Below are 17,375 nucleotides of genomic sequence, written 5' to 3' on the forward strand. Positions count from 1 at the left end.
TTATGTGTGCACCAGCAAGGGCGGGGCCACTGGGTTCCGAATCGTGTCACTGGCCAGGCCCAGGGCAGAGGGCCGTGTGGAAGGGAGGGAGAGAGGGAGAGAGGGAGGGAGAGAGGGAGGGAGGGAGGGAGGGAGGGAGGGAGAGCAGGCGTTGGCCTGAGCCTGCCTTCTGCTTGGGGGCAGGGCTGGTCTGCCCAGCACAGGGACGGGCTGCTGTGGCGGTGCAGGGGTGCTCAGGGGCTGTTGCCTGCCTGTCTTCACGCCAGCCCCCAGGCTCCAGTGTGAGGGGCGTCTAGTCCCTTGGGGGCAGCGGGGAGCCAGGTGCAGGGACAAGAATGGGGTCATTGCCCAGATCCTGCTCACAGAATGGGTACACGCCCCGTGGGGTCCTCGGCCGGCTTTGTCCTGGGTGCTGGGAGCAGAGCTAAGATCCGGGAGTCGGAGGGCACGTGCCCGGGGAGAGGTTACGGGGCCCAGGAGGAAGTGCTCTCGAGGCTGTTGCCGTATATTTCCAGTGGCTGTGCTGGTGGGCACCCTCAAGCTGCTCAGGCACCGGGGCTGGTTTTAAACTCCCCTCTGGGTGGGTTTGACAGGGACTCTGCTTGCAGTGGTTCCCATCCGGGTCTGTCTCCAGCATATCGCCTGTCACCGGGCCCAACATGAGGCTTGCTACACCTGGCTCTCTCCTGCTGGGTCGTGCCCCCTAAGCCAGCTGTTGAGGGTGGGGAAGAACAGGACCCCCTCCCCTAGAAAAGCCAGGCAAGACGTGGGCACACAGCCCGGCTGCAGAATTGGGCCCTGCAGCCCCAGTCCTGGGGGCAGGAGGGCCGAGGAAAGGCAGGCCTTGGGCCTGGTGGGCAGAGCTGAGGCTGCCCGTCGCCCCGAGCTGCTCGCAGGCTGCCCCCGAGGGGCGTAATCAGCACCGTGACAGGTGTGGCGGATCAGGCGTGCAGCCGGCCTCCACCCTGGGCCCCCAGGCCTAGCGCCCCCCACCCTGGTCCTCTGCCAGGACGTGTGGGCTGTGATCAGGAGGAGGAGTTAGCGCCCTGAGAATCCCCACCTCAGCCTGGCAGGACCCTCAAGCCAGGCCCCGCCCTCGGTCCAGGCCCAGGGCCGGGCTGGGCGGTGCTGGTACAGCCAGGGCGGTGCCCTCGACCCCTGGGCTGCTCAGAGACATGTTCTTGGTGGGTGGGGTGTGGGCCGCGGGGCCACTCTGGCCTGAGGGCCTCAGTCCCCCAACAGGAAGCCTTTGGCCCAAGCCCCACCAGGCGGAGCAGGCAGGGCCACCCCAGTGGCACAGAGGCCTCCACTGGCTTGCCCAGCCGCGCCCCTTCTCCCCGCAGTGCAAGAAGAAGCACACGCTGCTGTGTCCCGACTTCTCCCGCAGGGGCGTCTGCCCCCGGGGCGCCCAGTGCCAGCTGCTCCACCGCAACCAGAGGCAACTCGGCCGGCGGGCAGCCACAGCCCCGGCCCCGGAGCCCAACACCACGCCCCCCAGGAGCAGGGCTTCCACCAGCCACGGGCCCAGGTGACGGGGACAGTGGGCGCTGCATGTGTAAGCGCGGGGTGGGGGGTGGTCAGGAAGGAGCCCCCCCCGCCGCCACCCAGCTCTGTGGGCTTCAGACCCCAAAAGAAACCTCAGTCCAGAGTCGATCAAGTGACCTCGAGGTGCCCCACCCCCTGGTCCCCAGGCTGGGCGGAGCCAAGGGCATCCCTGGCCCAGACCAAGCTGTGCAGGGCTGCCCAGCCCCCACCCTGGGGAGGAAGGTGGGGGCTTCTCAGCTGCCCCCCACAACTCCCCAGGAGAGGGAGGGTCCCAGGTGATGCTCACAGCTGGGGCCCCTGTTGTGCTCACCCCCCTGTGAGTGTGGGAGCCCGTGTGGACGAGGAAGGCTGCAGAAGGTGAGGACAGGGTCAGCGTGGCGTTGCTGCAGGCCCTGTAGCGCCGCCAGCCTGTCCTTGGGCCGAGGGCCAGCCTTGAACCCGCACGGCCATGCCTGATGGCTGCCTCCGGGACAGGCAGTATACAGGTGGCCGGCCAGCCCCCCCGACGCCCGCCTGCCCCACGGCCGCCCACCCTCACGCCTCTGCTCCCCTTCCTTTCCCGCAGGAAGTCCTTGGCCACCCAGCGCCCCACCAGGCAGACGTCCAGCTCCCCCACCTCCGCGGCAGCCGGCTCGGCCTCCCCGCCGCCTTCCCCACGGCTGTTAGCTGCAGCCTCGGCCTCTTCCTCCTCTGTCTCCTCCCGCCCCTCCACCCCATCCTCCCCCTCCCGCCCCTCTCCCTCCTCCCCCTCCGCCTCCCTGCCGCTGGACCAGGAGGAGCTGTCTCTGCCGGAGGAGGCTGCCTCGGCGGGGACGGGCTCCGGCAGCCTCTGCAAGCTGCCCTCCTTCATCTCCCTGCAGTCCTCGCCAGGCCCAGGAGGCCAGCCCAGGGCCCCGACCCCCAGGAGCAGCCCCACCAAGGACTCAGGTAGGCAGCCCGCCCGCCGGAGCCCAGCCTGCACTCTTGCAGTGCCCGCCTCAGACCCACTGGGTCAGAATCTCTAGGCGGGGCCTGGATGGGTCCGGAGAGCTGGCGTGGGCCGGGCGCTGCTGTGCCCTGTCCCCGGCTTGGCAGGTGTGCACCTGCGGGGGCCCACAGGGGCAGGGCCGGCGAGGTGCGAGCGCAGCAGCGCCGCCTGCACAGACCGCCCCAGCCGAGGGCTGATTTAATTAGAAAGCACCCATTTCTGTTAATTTGTTCTGGAAGATCACTGCACGCTCCTGGAGAGAACAGATGTTCCCTCTCCCCCGATGAACATTTGGGGCTTGGTAAATGGCTCCACTCAGCCTTGTTTAGGAGAGAAAAGAGGATTTTATGGCTGCAAACGACCCTTTCTGTAAACATTTTACAGCTCTCTGCGCGTTTGAGTGACGATAAACCCCACGCAGCTCGGCGGGCTGCAAATTTGCGACCATACGGCTATCATTTTATTGTCATATTTCACGGTCGTAACGTTAATGGAAGACGCTTGCTGCAGCCTTTTCTAACAGCTCGGCTGAGCTCACTCACACGCCTGCTCAAGCCCCCGCGTCACGGGCGCCAAGCTGCGGCCAGGCCCTCCACCTGCCCACCCGGCCTGGCTGGTCACCAGCTCCTTCCATCGGGAGGACAGCTCCTTCCATCGGGAGGACACACTGGGGCATGGGCGGAGGGAGCAGACAGCCCGAGGCAGCCACCTTTGAAAATTCTTTTTTTTCTTTTAAGTAAGATAAGGAACCCTGCAGCCAGCCCCAGAATCAGGGGAAGCAGGCAGGGTGGGTGAGAGGCTGCAGACCCCCACTGGCCTGGGGGACCCCATCGGCCTCCTTCCCTGCTCAGGCCTTGCCGACCTTCCGGGAGCTGGAAGGACAGGCAGAGGGGGGCCGAGGCCCTCGGGCAGAGGCCGGTGGAGCCTGCAGGCGGGGGGCCCTGGCTGGCTGGGCTGACCTCTAGGCACTGGCTTAGCTGAGCCGGTGACTGGGGTCCTCGGCCCTGAAGTGGGGTCCCAGGAGGAGAGGCGGGCTGGCAGGGGGCACGTGGACAGTGCCGTGCCGCTGGGCAGCCGCACGGAGGCGTCTGTGGTCAGCGGGCTGCTGGCCTGGAGTGTTCACAGGAGGGGAGGGGCATTGGCACCCAGTGAGCGTGGGCCACACAGGGCAGGAGCCTGCTCTGCTGTGGGAAGCCTCTCCCGCCCCGCCCCTCCTGCCCCCGGCACGTCAGTCACCCTGCACAGGGGCCTCAGCCCCGCCCCTCGCCCAGCAACTGCTCGCACCCACCCTGGCTTTTCACGTCAGGGGCTCCGTCTGGCAGCCTCAGACTCGTCCAGGTGCGAGCCTGTGCTGTGTCTGCGCGCAGGCCGCCTGCACCTGGTGTTTATAGCTCAGCCTGCAGACTGCTGTGGCTCCCGCCGTGACCCACCCACTCCCCAGGGGCCACCCCACCTGGCAGGCCTCTGCTCCCCCACCTAGGGGAGCTCTCAGCCCCACAGGCCAGGCCTGCAGCCTGCTAGACGCCGGACCCCAGGGAGGGCAGTGGGTGGTGGACGAGAGGACGAGGGTGTCAAAGCCCCTCTCCCCATGGCTAGCGGTCCCTGACCCAGAAGCTTTGGGAGGCGGGGCATTCCTCCTGGCTGAGGGGCTCCTGGTGCCTGACCTTTGCCCCTCTCTGGAACAGGGAAATCGCTGCACATCAAACCCCGTCTGTGAGGGCCCAGGGAGCCGGCCCACGCCTACCTCAGCCCTTCATCCCTGGAGAGGAAGGAGGCTGTGCCCGCCACTGCCCCAGAGGAGGGACCGCTTGCCACAGAGCGCCCCCCGGGGGCTGCAGGGCCGTCGCTCTGCCCGCCTGACTCTCAGCCCTGTGTGATCAGTGCCCAGGCCTCGCCTCCCTCGGGCTGGGCTCCACCCGCCCGCCCACCCCTGGGTCCTCAGCCTTGCCCTGAGGGGTGCCTGGCAGGTTCACCCCCAGGCCCGTCCCTCTGTGGGTGTGGCAGCGGCCATGCGATGCACGCCCCCCCCCGCCTCCCCCACCCCCCGGTCCTTCCGCAGGCCTCCCTGGCGGGCATTTTGTGTTCAGCAATAAAGGTTCTGTCCTGTGTCCGCGTGGCTGTCCTGACTGCCACCCCACCGCCGCCCGGCCTGCTGAGCATGGCTCGGGGGGGCGCACACTGCCCAGGGGCCCCAGAGGCTCCCCAGGGTGCCCTGGAGGCCTGAGATGGAGGGAAGGTGAGGGGCAGGCCACAGACCCCCTCCAGCGGCCCCCACTCATTCTCCACCTGCCCGCCTGGCCCCTCCGTGCCTGCGGGCAGGAACGCGGGCCACTTCCCTGCCGCCCCAAGATGGCTCAGAGGGCTGGGGCAGCCTGTCCCCCACGGCTGGGCCAGTGTGATTTGTGGCTGGGAGAGACCCAGGAGGGGCCTGGCTACACGTTGGATGCCACAGCCTGGGGCCGGAGGACCTGCCCCAAGCTGTCACCAGGCCTGGGACAGGGCAGCCCGGGGGAGGAGGCTGCGTCTCTGGCCCCAGGGCCTGGGGAGCCCCGGCTGAGGGCACGGGGGCCTCGGACAGGGTCTGGCCCCCTGCTGGATGCCACTGCCCAGGCCTAGAGGGGTGCATGGCCGCTCAGGGTGTTTACCCCTCACCCCCAGGGAAGTGAGCTGTGCTCCCCCTGGTGAGCATGTGCCAGCAGCCTCCCTCCTGGGGTGGCCGCCCCATGCCTGCATCTCTGTATCAGTTGGCTACCGCCCCGGGATCTGCATCACAAACCACCCCGTGCGCTGGGGGCCCTCTTGTTCCCGGCCTGCGGCCCCACACTCCTGCCTGGAGTTGGGGCAGCTGCACGGCCGCTTGTCCTCCACGTGCTCCTTCCGGGCCTCCACCCACGCTGCATCCTCGAGGGTCGCATGGGCCAAAGAAGGCCCCTCGGCCCAGCCCCGGCTCGGGAGGGATGGACACTCCACCCCGGGAGGCCAAGGTGAGGATCTGGGGCTCCTGCTCTCCACCAGTCCTTGTCTGTGTGATGGCACGTCCCTGCGGCAGCCCCAGAGGTGACAAGAACCAAGGCCGGTTCGTGGCAAAGGTCCTGCCCAGCGTCAGCATGCGGTGGCGCCGCTAAATCCAGCGGAGCAGGGGTCCCGTCGTCCCATGCTGATCGCTGGGGCCTGACGTGTGCCACTTCGGCAGGATGGTGGATTCTGGAGTCAGACCCAGCTGTGAAGAAAGGGCCCCCAGGGGCTTCTCTGGTGGCGCAGCTGTTGAGAATCCGCCTGCCCGTTCAGGACACACAGGTTCAAGCCCTGGTCCGGGAAGATCCCACATGCCACGGAGCAGCTAAGCCCGTGCGCCACAAGTGCTGAACCCTGCGCACCTAGAGCCCGTGCTCCGCAACGAGAGAAGCCACCGCAATGAGAAGCCTGCGCACCTCAATGAAGAGTAGCCCCCGCTCGCCGCAACTAGAGAAAGCCCGCGCGCAGCAACGAAGACCCAACGCGGCCAAAAAAATTAATTAACTAATTAATTAATTGATTTTTTTTTTAAAGGGCCCCCAGCCCGTCAGGGAACTGAGTGGACCAGCTGTGGGCCAGCTAGCTTCCCCAGCCTGGCCCCGCGGGCAGATGTTGGCAGAGCCCGTATCCTCACCCGGCCACCCCTCGGGTCTCTCGGTGGTGGCCTCGGCCCAGGGCCTTGGAGGAGCCACGTGGATTGGTGCGGCGGGGGCCGAGGATCCTGGGCTAAGTGATGACAGAGGAGACTGCAAGAGCCGGGGATGCAACCTGCCCCGCTGCCTGGCTCCTCCTCCTCCTGGCCAGGACGGGCGACCCTCCCCAGGCTCCCTCTTGATGCCCACCGTCAGCGCCACCACAGCGGGCAAACCTTCGATGATGGGAGGGCGGGGGATAAACCCTCCCTCCCCCGACTGGGCAGATAGGAGACCACCAGGGACACAGCTGTTGGTCCCTCCTGATCTGAGAGGCCGGCTCAGACCCTCACCTCCTCACTACCTCCCTGTACTTCCCTCCACGGTAAAAGAGGGGACACGCACCCAAGACTGCAAAGTGGGCACCAGCTGGACAGGAGGTGAGCAGGTGTGTCCATTGCGGGGGCTCCCGACAGACCAGTGGGCAGCTGGACGCCCACCGCCTGCCTGGGACCGCCACTGCTCTCCAGGGTCCACCCTCCCCAGCCGCTCTCTCTCCTCTGTGTGCATATCTGTACCCTGGCCCCACTGCCCACGGCGCAGCCCACCGCCTGGAAGCAGCCGGTCTGACAGCTGCAGGCCAGCGTGCAAGGCTCAGGAAAGGCTGGGCACCCCGGGAAGAGGAGTTGCCCCACCAGCGGCTGCCCTGGGCCCCTGGGCCCGTGCCCTGGGGACCCTTCAGCCCCTGTGACCCCCTGAGGACCTTGTCAGCCTCAGGCTCAGCCTGGTCAGAGTCTCTGTTCCCAGGCAGGAGGAGGGGGCAGTGGTCACTCTGGGCTCCTCGTGCTAAGGGGCAGGCCAACCGGGCACCCTGGGGTTGAAGGTGCGGGTCGCCGCCCCACTGCCCTGCACCAGCCCCAACTGCGTGAGGGCCGTGGAGCCCAGGCGGGGCCTCCTGGAGCCTTTCTTGCCGTGTCAGGAGCCCACTGCCCTGTTCAGGCCTGTACCCCCTGCTACCCCGTGAACTGCCCTTTGCTCTAGTGAGGCAGGTCATGCAACCTCTCAGTTGATGGCCCCAAGGACAGGGAGCCGTGGCCGGGCAGGTCCTCTAGGTGAGCCCTGAAGTCAGGTGACCAGCAGGTGGCGTGGGCCTGGTCCACCACACGAGGGTCCTCAGAATCTGGGCCCCTAGCCCCAGGGGAGGCGAGGCATCTGAGGTGGGGGGGTGCACTGGGGAGGCCTGTGGGCCTGGGGGCCACCAAGGTGACTCCCATGTGGAGTCTGGAGGAGGTGCTGCCTGGGCAGGGGCCCGGCCTCTCCTGGGGGCTGGGAGGAGTTGGAAGGGGGCATGTGTGGCACTCCAGTGGCCTGAGCCCTTCCCCAGGGAGGCACCGCCCACCCCGCAGAGTATGCAGACCTGGTTCCTCACTTCTGAGTGCTGATGAGCCCCTGGGTGGGGAGAGCACCAGCCGGCGCTCTGAGCGCAGGAAGAGATCCCCGGGGGGAGGGAGTGCTGAGCAGAGGCCTTCAGCTGGGCCCTGGCCGAGGCTGAGCAGCACCTCTGACCCCAGCCTGGAGAGCCTGGGGCCGGCTGTTCAGGACGGGCGTCTTGGGGCTTCACCTTGTGACTTCCATGAGGCAGCTCAGTAGCGGGCGTGCAGAACCTGCAGCGCTGCACTTTGTGATGGAGCGTTTAACCCTTGCAACAGGACTTGCCCAGAGCCCAGGGCGCTGAGCTGGGACTTCGACGCAGCACTGCCCATGGGCGGTCCTGTGGTCCCCAGAGGTGGCACCACAGGCGCCTGATCCCTCCCCACATCAGGCCAAGCCCCCTCAACCTTTCCCTTTCTCACCTGCTGTGGTGGCCCCTCCCCATCGGGTGGGCGGGGCTCCTCCAGAGGCTCTTGTCGCTGGCCTGGCCACCTTGGGGCAGTCATGGGGTGCAGGGAGCCAGGGCGGCCTCCAGCCCCCTGAGCCCGGGGCCTTGGTTCCTCAGACTCCAAGAAATGGTCCTGACAACCTGAGGGAGCTTGGGGGTCTCTTTCCCCGGGGGAACTTCCAGACTAGAGAGAGAGAGAGACACACACACACACACACACATACACGACACACATGCACCCACCCCCGACCTTGAGACCCTAGCCCTGCGGGACTCCTGACTACAGCACTGAGACAGTAAAGATGCTGTTTGGAGTTGCTGGACTTGTGATTTCCTGCACAGCAGTGGGAAACCGGTAAGCTGTGTAATGTACTTATTATTTTATGGTTTATTTCCTGCTCTCTCATCCCCACTCTGGTAGACTGTATTTGCCAACGATGCTGTACCAGTGTAGTGTTTTTCCTCTACATGACCTGTAGGAGACTGTGTCTGTGCCCCCCTGGGATGTGGGCTGAGCACTGCCGCACCTCACAAAAATGCCAGGCACGTCCGCCAGGCTCTCTTGGACACTCCCTCTGGGAACCAGCCGCCATGCTGCGAGGAAGCCCAACCAGTCAGCTGCCGTGTGGAGATGCCAGTCCAGCTACAGCCCCTGTTATCTGCCAGCCATCAGCTGTCCAGTCACTCTAGCCTTCAAGTCCTCCCAGCTGTCGGGGTCAGAGAGAGCCGTCCAGCTGCACCCAGGGCGAACCGTCCACTGCAGAGCCCATGAGCACAGTATTGGCTGCACCACGCTTCCCACACACCAGGGCCACCTCCCTGGTGAAAGGCAGTGGACACTGCCCTCGGGCAGGCAGCCTGGCACACAGAATGTGCTCAGTAAAGACTCGTGGGGTACATTTAATGACGAGCCCCACGGGTGCTCCCTGTGGAGTTCCGTGGGTTCAGGTGCTGATTGTTTGGTGGGTGCGAGAGGCCCCCAGAGGACGTGGTGGCGCTGGATGGGAAGAAAGTGATCCTTTTCTGGGCAACATGGAATTGGCGTGTTCTCGCCCAGCCTCCACCGTCCAAGGAGCTGAGAGGACAGCCACGGCCGGGGCACACAGCACACCTGTATGCTCTCTCGGTGGCCTTCTACCAGCCATTCCTGGCAGACAGGATGGACCCTGGTCCCTCGCGGCCTTGGCTCCCCACACCCTGCTGTGAGCGCCTCCTTGAACTTGCCCCACCCCAGGCCAGCAAGTGGCAAAGAGGAGTTTCTGAAGAGAAAGGAGCCGGCCTGGAGCCCACCGCCTGAGTCAGGAAGGGGCAGCACCTTCCCTGGGCTGGGAGAGCCTGTCTTGCCCACGGTGCAGGGCGCCGGGTGGTCGGGCGAGCCCTCCAAAGCCTGCGTACGGGGACTCTCGGCCCCTTTCCCGCCTGCCCGGCTGTGACTAACAGGAGAGAAGAAAGCTCAGCTGAGACCATGCAGAGTCAGGGAGCAGACTGAGGGCCCCCCAGGGGCTCCTGTTCCCCAGGCTCGGGGACCGCCAGGAGCTGAGGTCAGGCCTGCTGGCCCAAAGACCTTCTAGGAAGCCAGTCCGACCCCGAGGCAAAGTCCAGGACCAGGGAGCTTACCGGCTGCCTAAGCCAGTCAGGGACATGGGTACCCTACTTGGTCCCAGGCTGCCCCGAAGGCCCCCGTGCCTCTCCCCAGTTCTGAATGCAGTCTCTGCAGCAGGCCTTGCGCTGGGTCCCCCCCCCCCCCACAGTGGAGGGAGTGAACGAACGGCCTGTGCGTGTGACTGAGTGAGGGGCTGCCTGGCTCTGGGCTGGGGCGGGGCCCAGCATCTGTGAGCATCACATTTTGGGGCTGGATGTGGCGGGAACTGTCCCTGACTTGGTGTGGCCGAGCAGAGGACTCGAGGAGGTCCAGGGTGGGCTTGGGGTGGGCCTTACTGCGCGTCTCAGGACAAGACGAGGCGACTGGGTGGGACTGGGGGTGCCACAGAGCCCAGGCATGGCTGTAGGTCAGTGCCCCTCGGCCTGAGGCCAGGAGCTGTGAGGAGGGCCCCCGTGTGCACAAGCCTGGCTCCTCCCCAGCAGCCTTCTGCGCTTGGGACCAAACCCGTAGCTGGTCTAGCGGCCTGGCGGGAGCCACAGTGTGAGGGGCCGAGCCCAGGTGGCCAGACACAGCAGCCCAGTGCAGACACGCTCTCCCCCTCAGACAGGCAGACGTGCCACCAGCTCGGCATCGCCCCTCTGAACGCCGCGGGCTTTAAAGGGAGCCCCAAACCTGGCAACGCATCTGGCCTAGAGCCCAAACCCCCGGCCTGGGGCCTGTGTTCTGCCACTTGCTGGGCCATCCCTGTGGGACGGGTCCTTGTTCTCCGCATGGCCCGGCCTCACAGCCCAGCCCCACCCAGAGGGACGTGGGGGAAAGGAGGAAGGGGCAAGAGGTGCCCACTGTGCAGATGGGGCCGGGCCACCCCCATGGCATCTTAAGAAGTGCGGTTTCACTCCCCATTGTATGACACTTTTCTTGTTATAAAATATTAGATATTCATGCCAGGAACAAGGTAAAAGCCCTGGTAGATAAACGCCCCCAGCACATGGCTAGGCTGCCCCTGGTGACGTCTTGCCCACAGTCCCTCCAGACTTTTGCTTCTATGTGCATAGATGGTTGCATTTAAGACTGAGTTTTTAAATTATAAAAGTCACATAATAGTATAGAGAATTGGGGGCCTCTCTGGGTCATGCCCTCCCATCTCAGCCGACCCTGGAGGGCCGTGGCAGGGACCGCCCCCTGCTCTGGGCGCACCCACTGCTCCACAGTTCTTTACCTAGTCACCAAGCCCTGGGCAATAGGCGCGCCTCCGCTCCCTGAGCCCAGCCCTCCCGGTTTCTCCTCGCACTGGAGGCTCCCCACCTCCGCCGCCCCAATCCCCGCCCCCGCCCAGCTCTGCGCCACAACCCCCGCCAAGAGGCCGGACCTGGGCAGGTGGGCAGCTGGAGCCCGGACGCCTAATGCGGTGCGGGCCTGGCGGCCCTCTGGCCCTGAGCGCCCCTCCCACCCCGGGTCCCTCCAACCAACCCCTGAGTCCCAGGCCTCACCCGTCCCGCAGCTCAGGCCCCAATACTAGGGTCCCTGGCGCCCCCACTTCGCTGGCCTGCGCGCGACTCCCTCCCCACCTGCGCCGCACACCCTTGGAGTCGGGCGCGTCCCGCGGTGGATCCCGCCGCACGGAGGTGCCAGCAACTTTGTTGACTAAATTCCTGAACCCGCCTGAACCGCGGAGCTAAAAATAACCGGCTCTCCCGCGCAGCGCCCGGCCAGGCCGCGCAGTGTCACCCGTGTCGGGAGACCGGAATGTCCCGGCGCCACCACGCTAGCGGGGCTGGACGCGGGCTCCCGGCCGGCCGGAAAACAACCTGGGAAGGGGCTGCCGGGTCACGGCCAGCTGGGCTGCAGGGGAAGGAGGCACCGAGGAGCAGCCCCTGCTCCCCGAGACTCTGTGGCCGCCCCGTCGCGGACGCGATGCCGCGGAGGCCTCGGGCCCGGTCCCGCGGCCCCCGCGCGCCCCGCGCCCTCTGCCCGTGCAGTCCCCCGAGGCGGCCACCAGAGGGCCCTGCCCCTCCTCTCCCTGGCGGCGGGTCACCACCCCTTCCCACAGCTGTTCCCCGCAGGAGATTGACAGCTGGGCTCCGGTTGCCATGGGGATATGCAAATGAGAGCGCCGGGTCTGGGGCTCTGATTGGCCCGGAGGCGCGTACCCTTCCCAGAAAGGCGGGCCCAGGCGCCCGGCACTATAAGGGAGAGCGCACAGCTCGGCACTCGGCGGTGGAGGCGGGGCCGGCTGTACGCGGGCGGAGCGAGGGGAACCCGAGCAGCCGGAGGCGGTGGCCGCACCGCCACCCGCCGGGCCACCGCCCGGCCGCCGGCTCGGGAACAGGGCACCGCGGCCGGCCTGCACCCGCCGGGGAGCGACCCAGAGCTGCCCGAGAGGCCCTACCGGCGGCGTCCCCAGTGGCCACCCCTGAGTTGGCTGCGTGAAACTTTTCCCCGCGCGCTTCGGCTCGGAGCCCGCGCCTCTCGCCGCCGCCCCGGCAGGGACCCGCCGCCCGTGGGGAGGGAAGGGGGGGGAGAGGCCCGTGGCTCCCCCCCCCCCGCCTCCTGTTGGGGCTCAGCCGGGCGAGGCGGCGGGCTCCCCCGGGCGATGGCCGCGGAGCTGGCGATGGGCGCCGAGCTGCCCAGCAGCCCGCTGGCCATCGAGTACGTCAATGACTTCGACCTGATGAAGTTCGAGGTGAAGAAGGAGCCACCCGAGGCCGAGCGCTTCTGCCACCGTCTGCCGCCCGGCTCGCTATCCTCGACGCCGCTCAGCACGCCCTGCTCCTCCGTGCCCTCCTCGCCCAGCTTCTGCGCGCCCAGCCCGGGCACCGGCGGCGGCGCGGGGGGCGGCGGCGGCGCGGTGCAGGCCGGGGCTGCCCCGGGGCCGGCAAGCGGGGGCCCCGGCGCCGTCGGGGGCGCCTCGGGGAAGCCGGCGCTGGAGGATCTGTACTGGATGAGCGGCTACCAGCACCACCTGAACCCCGAGGCGCTCAACCTGACGCCCGAGGACGCGGTGGAGGCGCTCATCGGCAGCGGCCACCACACCGGGCACCACGGCGCGCACCACCACCCAGAGGCCGCCGCGGCCTACGAGGCCTTCCGGGGCCAGGGCTTCGCGGGCGGCGGCGGCGCGGACGACATGGGCGCCGGCCACCACCACGGCACGCACCACGCCGCCCACCACCATCACCACCACCACCACCACCACGGCGGCGCGGGCCATGGCGGCGGCGGCACGGGCCACCACGTGCGCCTGGAGGAGCGCTTCTCCGACGACCAGCTGGTGTCCATGTCCGTGCGCGAGCTGAACAGGCAGCTCCGCGGCTTCAGTAAGGAGGAGGTCATCCGGCTGAAGCAGAAGCGGCGCACGCTCAAGAACCGCGGCTACGCTCAGTCGTGCCGCTTCAAGCGGGTGCAGCAGCGGCACATTCTGGAGAGCGAGAAGTGCCAGCTCCAGAGCCAGGTGGAGCAGCTGAAGCTGGAGGTGGGGCGCCTGGCCAAGGAGCGGGACCTGTACAAGGAGAAATACGAGAAGCTGGCCGGCCGGGGCGGCCCCGGGGGCGCGGGCGGAGCCGGCTTCCCTCGGGAGTCCTCGCCGGGAGTCGGGGCCAAGGGCGCTTCCGACTTCTTCCTGTGAGCACCGGACCCCGAGCCCGCGCCGCCGCCGAGAAGAGGCTCGCGCGGGCGGCCCGGGGCCTCGGCTCGTACTCCACGGCCCAGGGCGAGGACGCACGGCCGGGCCGAGGCGCCCGCTGCGCGCGGGCGCCCGCGTTAACGCCGCCGCCTCCGGCCGGGCCGGCCCCGCGAGCCCCGCTGCGACGTCTGCAGGCTCCGGACTGGAGGCCCCTTCCCGCGGCTCGGCCTCCTCGCTCCCGGCCCGCGCACCTTACCGGGTGGCCGTCCTGACGCTGCCACGACTCCTCTGCTCGGAGCACGGCGATTCCCGGGAGAGTTGGGCCGGGTCGAAGTCCTTCCTGGCGTCCGCTTGTACATACGTGAGGTGCGGTTCTGCGCCCAACCTCACCCGGACCGCCGCGAGGCCTCCGCCGCCGCCCCGCGCTCCTTCGCGCTCCTTCGTTTCCTTTCTTTTGGCCTCCTTACCCTGCCCTTTTCTACTCCTTTTTAAAGCGGTCTTATTTTCGAAGTATTTATATTTATTTTGCTCGGTGATTAGAAAAGAAAACCCTAGAGGAAGCTCCCTGCTTCCCGGCCGGGTTTGCCCTCGGACGTCGCGTGTCCCAGCATGTGTCGCTCGCTCGGAGGGGCCTGGCCCCTGCCTGCCCTCCTGCCTGCCTGCCCCCCACCCTGCCGCTGGCGTCCCCTAGAGATTGAAGCCGAGGAGCATTATCTATGCTGTGTTCAGTCCTGCTGCCCTACTGTACTCCACGGGGGGAGGGGGGTGGGAGCTGGCCCGGACTCCCGAGCTGCTATTTCTCTATGCACCAGATCGTATTTATGACTCCCGGGAAAATATATCTTATTTTAACCCTCAAGAGAAGTGAAAGAAAAAAAGTAATGCACAGTATTTCTAGCAGAAAAAAAATTTTTTTAAAGAGGAGGTTTCGCCTGAATCTCCTGGCATGGGGGCGGGTGGAGAAAGTGTTTTTATTTTAATTTAAAATGTGTTTCGTTTTTTGTGGATTCTTGTTTTAAGAGCTGATCACTTTTTGGAGTAGCCGGAAGAGAGGGTGGGGAGGCCGGTGCTCCGGCCCCTGCAAGCCCCCAGCCCCGGACTGCAGCCCGTCCTGCACTCCTTCAGCGCCTGCTTCTGCTGGGCGCAGGAGACTCCAACTCGTTGCAAGTTTCGTTGTGTTGTTGTATTTCGTTGGGTTCTTTTTTCTTTTGCTACGAAACTGAAGAAAGAAAAAAACACACACAAAATAAATCCGTTTAGATCCAAAAGTCACTGGAGCCTGGCTGGTTTTTCTGTGGCTTTCGTTTTTGCCATATTTCTTCCTGAATAGAAAGAAAAGGAGGTCCCTGAACTGGGCCCTGCCTTAGCTCTGGGTGACCCGCCTGGGCCGACCGGGAGAGACTGACCAGAGTTGTTAAAAAAGGCTGCTGTCAGGGCCCGACCCGCAGGCACCTGCCCTGCCACCCCTGGGCTGCCCCACTGGGAGGAGGGCCGCACAGGGTGGCCTCGGCCCCGCTAAGGCAGGACGCAGCCCGGTGCGTGAGGCCATCCTTGGTGGCGACCCCACACACAGCGCCGATGCGTCCTGGTGGCAAACGCTGTCCTCAGCTCTTCTGAGCCTGCGGTCTCCCACCTGCAGGGCCGAGGCCTGAACTGCGAGGGCACCAGGGAGGGCGGCACCTCTGGAAACTTCATGCTAAGAGAGCTGGGGCCACCGTAAGATACTTGACTGTTAACCTCTGTTCACAACGGGATGGGGGATGGAGTCCGGTGAAGTCTGTGGTTTGCACATTTGGAGAAGAGCTTGCCACGGAACTTGCCAAGGCTCCCCACTTTTCTGTCTGGGGACAGCAAGGCTCCTCCTCGGGGCTGGGACAGCTGCAGGTCCCGCGAGGATGTCGCCTGAGTTTGTTTTAGTGTCTCTGTCTGCAAGACAGAGAAAAGCCGAGGGCTGCCCCCTCCCTCTTTGCCTTAGAATGAAACTTACTTAGAACCGAGAGGTTGGGTCTCCGTGAGGGTTTGAGCAAAATCCCCAAACCCAGGGGCTGAGTCCTCCAAGCCCCCAGGGAGGGGAGCGAGCTGCCCTCTCCGCAGGCAAAAAACGCTGGTGCAGAGAGAAGTAGAAGTGTGGGCGTGGGGGAGTGAGTTAAGGGGACCAGTTGGGGAGACGGCAGCGTGGCGAGGGGGAGAGGCGGCACCCGGCGGGTCCCAGCCAACCTCAGGACGGCCCCGCGGCTCAGACTCTTGCCGACGACGAGGGGCCAAGAGTCTGGGTGCGTGCGAGGGCCGGTCTGCTGGTTGGTTTTGATGAGGGCACCTTAGTTTCCACTGCTGCCGCCTGAGGGGCCATTGGAGAGCCATCCTCCTGGCAGAGAAAGCGGATGGCCAGCTGAGGGCCAGGCAGCCTGACGGTCTTCTTCTGCGGGGAGGGGTTGGTGGGCAGGGAGCCGCGCTCATCCCTCTGCCTCCAGCACCCCAGGCCTCTCTGAGCCCAGTACTCGGGGCCTGGACCGGGCAGTGGGGCTGGGGTGGGGCGGGGAGGCTCGGGAAGTACCCCCGCCCCCGCGCCCCAGTGCTTGGGTTCCTCTGCAGGGCGGGCCTGAGCGAGGGGCTGAGTGCTGGGTTTGGTTTCACTTTCCTCTTCTATTTTCTTTTGCTTTTTCCTCCCTGCTTTCCTCTTTCTTTTTCCTTCCTTTCTTCCCCCACCTCTTCTTTCCTCTGGTTTTCCCTCTAGGATAAGATGGAGAAGACAAATGAACATGGAGGACAGGGAAATTATTGGGGGAGGCAGGAGGAGCGCTTATTTTTGTGTTTAGAGACAGATCTTTTCCAAAAAGCTTTCAGAGGATCCACGAACTCCTGCAGGAAAGCAGCCAGCCTGTGGAAAGCATCTCTGAGTCCCTGGAGCACCTCTGAGTCCTCCAGGAGTGCAGAGCTTAGGCTCCCTACCTGCTCCCTCCTCCTAGCGGGGAGCCGTCGGGCAGGTGCTGGGGGCGGAGCTTCTGCCCGCGGGGGAGGTGCTGCTGCAGCCGGGGGCGGGGCGGGGCGGGGCCCGGGGTGGGGGCGGGAGAGGGAGGTGTGTGGTGGAGCGACTCCACCTCACTGGGCCTGGGGCCACGAGAGCAGGGGGACCTCGGGCGTGTGACAGCCCGTGCTCAGGTGTGTCTCTATCTGCCTGTACGAGTGTGATGTGACTTGTGTCCCTGTAGGTGTGCGGAGGGCAGTGGCAGCACCGAGATCCCTGGAGCCACCGGGACTGGTCTGAGAGGGAGCTGGCGGGGCAGCGAGGGCCCCCGCCTGGGGTAGGGGTGACTGCAGCGCCCAAGCTGCAGGACAAGCCTCCACTCGACGCCCAGGTCCCTGGGCTGCTGTGCCAGCCTGGATGTTCACGGGGCCGTGGTGGTACCCTTGCCTTGGTCACTCCTGGCAGGGCCTATCCCAGAGCCTCGCGCCCTGTCGGCTCACACCTCCATCCTCTGCCCTCCGGGAGGGGTCCCCAGAACCAGCATGCAGACAGAAGCTGCACCTAGAGGCCCTGGGGCCGCAAGCACCCGGCCACCCCGACCCTGCCCCCACCTCTGGGGGGATCCATTCTTCAGTCCTTTGTGACTTCATTCAGTTTGAGTCCTAACTCTGTGCCAGGCCCAGTGGGGACCACAGCAGGGACCAAAATGACAGCCCTCACCCGGCGTTCCAAGGGAGAGGGACAATCACCCACCCAGTAAGCAAGTTCCTTAGACGGCAGCAGCGGCAGAGTGCCTAGAGGAAAGGAGGGGGTGGCAGTTCGGGGGGGCGGTCTAGGACATTAGAGCAGATTTGGGGCAGCCTGGAAGGCAGCATGAGGACCTCGTGTTCCCAGAGGGCCCAGGAGTCGCCCTCCGGGGGCCTGGGGGCTGCGTGAGCGGACTGTGACCCGTGGCCCTGGAGAGGACAGGGCAGCATACACACACACTGGACACGTGCACACTCATTACACTCGACATACACAGGTCCACACGTAGATGACAGCGCAGCTGTGGCTCCCACACGTGCACTCAGTGCACTCCACACTCCCCCGCATGGCTGCCCCACTGCGGGCGGTGGGTGGCAGGATGGAGTCCCTCTCCCCCGCC

At 66.0% G+C, this 17,375-nt stretch overlaps 2 protein-coding genes across 3 annotated transcripts in view; both read left to right on the top strand.

Annotated features, from left to right (window-relative positions):
• Positions 1 to 4,620, top strand: part of ZC3H3 (zinc finger CCCH-type containing 3) — an 82,509-nt gene extending 77,889 nt beyond the window's left edge. The window contains exons 11-13 of one of the 2 annotated variants that reach the window (XM_059902024.1): positions 1,344 to 1,528; positions 2,111 to 2,472; positions 4,198 to 4,620. In XM_059902024.1, the coding sequence (XP_059758007.1) occupies positions 1,344 to 1,528; positions 2,111 to 2,472; positions 4,198 to 4,372 (722 nt within the window). In that variant the 3' untranslated portion in view covers positions 4,373 to 4,620. The remainder of the gene's footprint in view (positions 1 to 1,343; positions 1,529 to 2,110; positions 2,473 to 4,197) is intronic. The other variant, XM_059902025.1, reaches the window with a different exon arrangement.
• Positions 4,621 to 11,866: 7,246 nt separating this feature from the next.
• Positions 11,867 to 14,535, top strand: MAFA (MAF bZIP transcription factor A). Its single transcript, XM_059901395.1, has one exon. The coding sequence runs from the start codon at positions 12,235 to 12,237 to the stop codon at positions 13,264 to 13,266; it is 1,032 nt and encodes a 343-aa protein (XP_059757378.1). The 5' UTR covers positions 11,867 to 12,234; the 3' UTR covers positions 13,267 to 14,535.
• The last annotated feature ends 2,840 nt before the right edge of the window (positions 14,536 to 17,375 follow it).

This window comes from Balaenoptera ricei, chromosome 17 (assembly GCF_028023285.1).
Source record: "Balaenoptera ricei isolate mBalRic1 chromosome 17, mBalRic1.hap2, whole genome shotgun sequence".
NCBI classification, from domain to species: domain Eukaryota; kingdom Metazoa; phylum Chordata; class Mammalia; order Artiodactyla; family Balaenopteridae; genus Balaenoptera; species Balaenoptera ricei.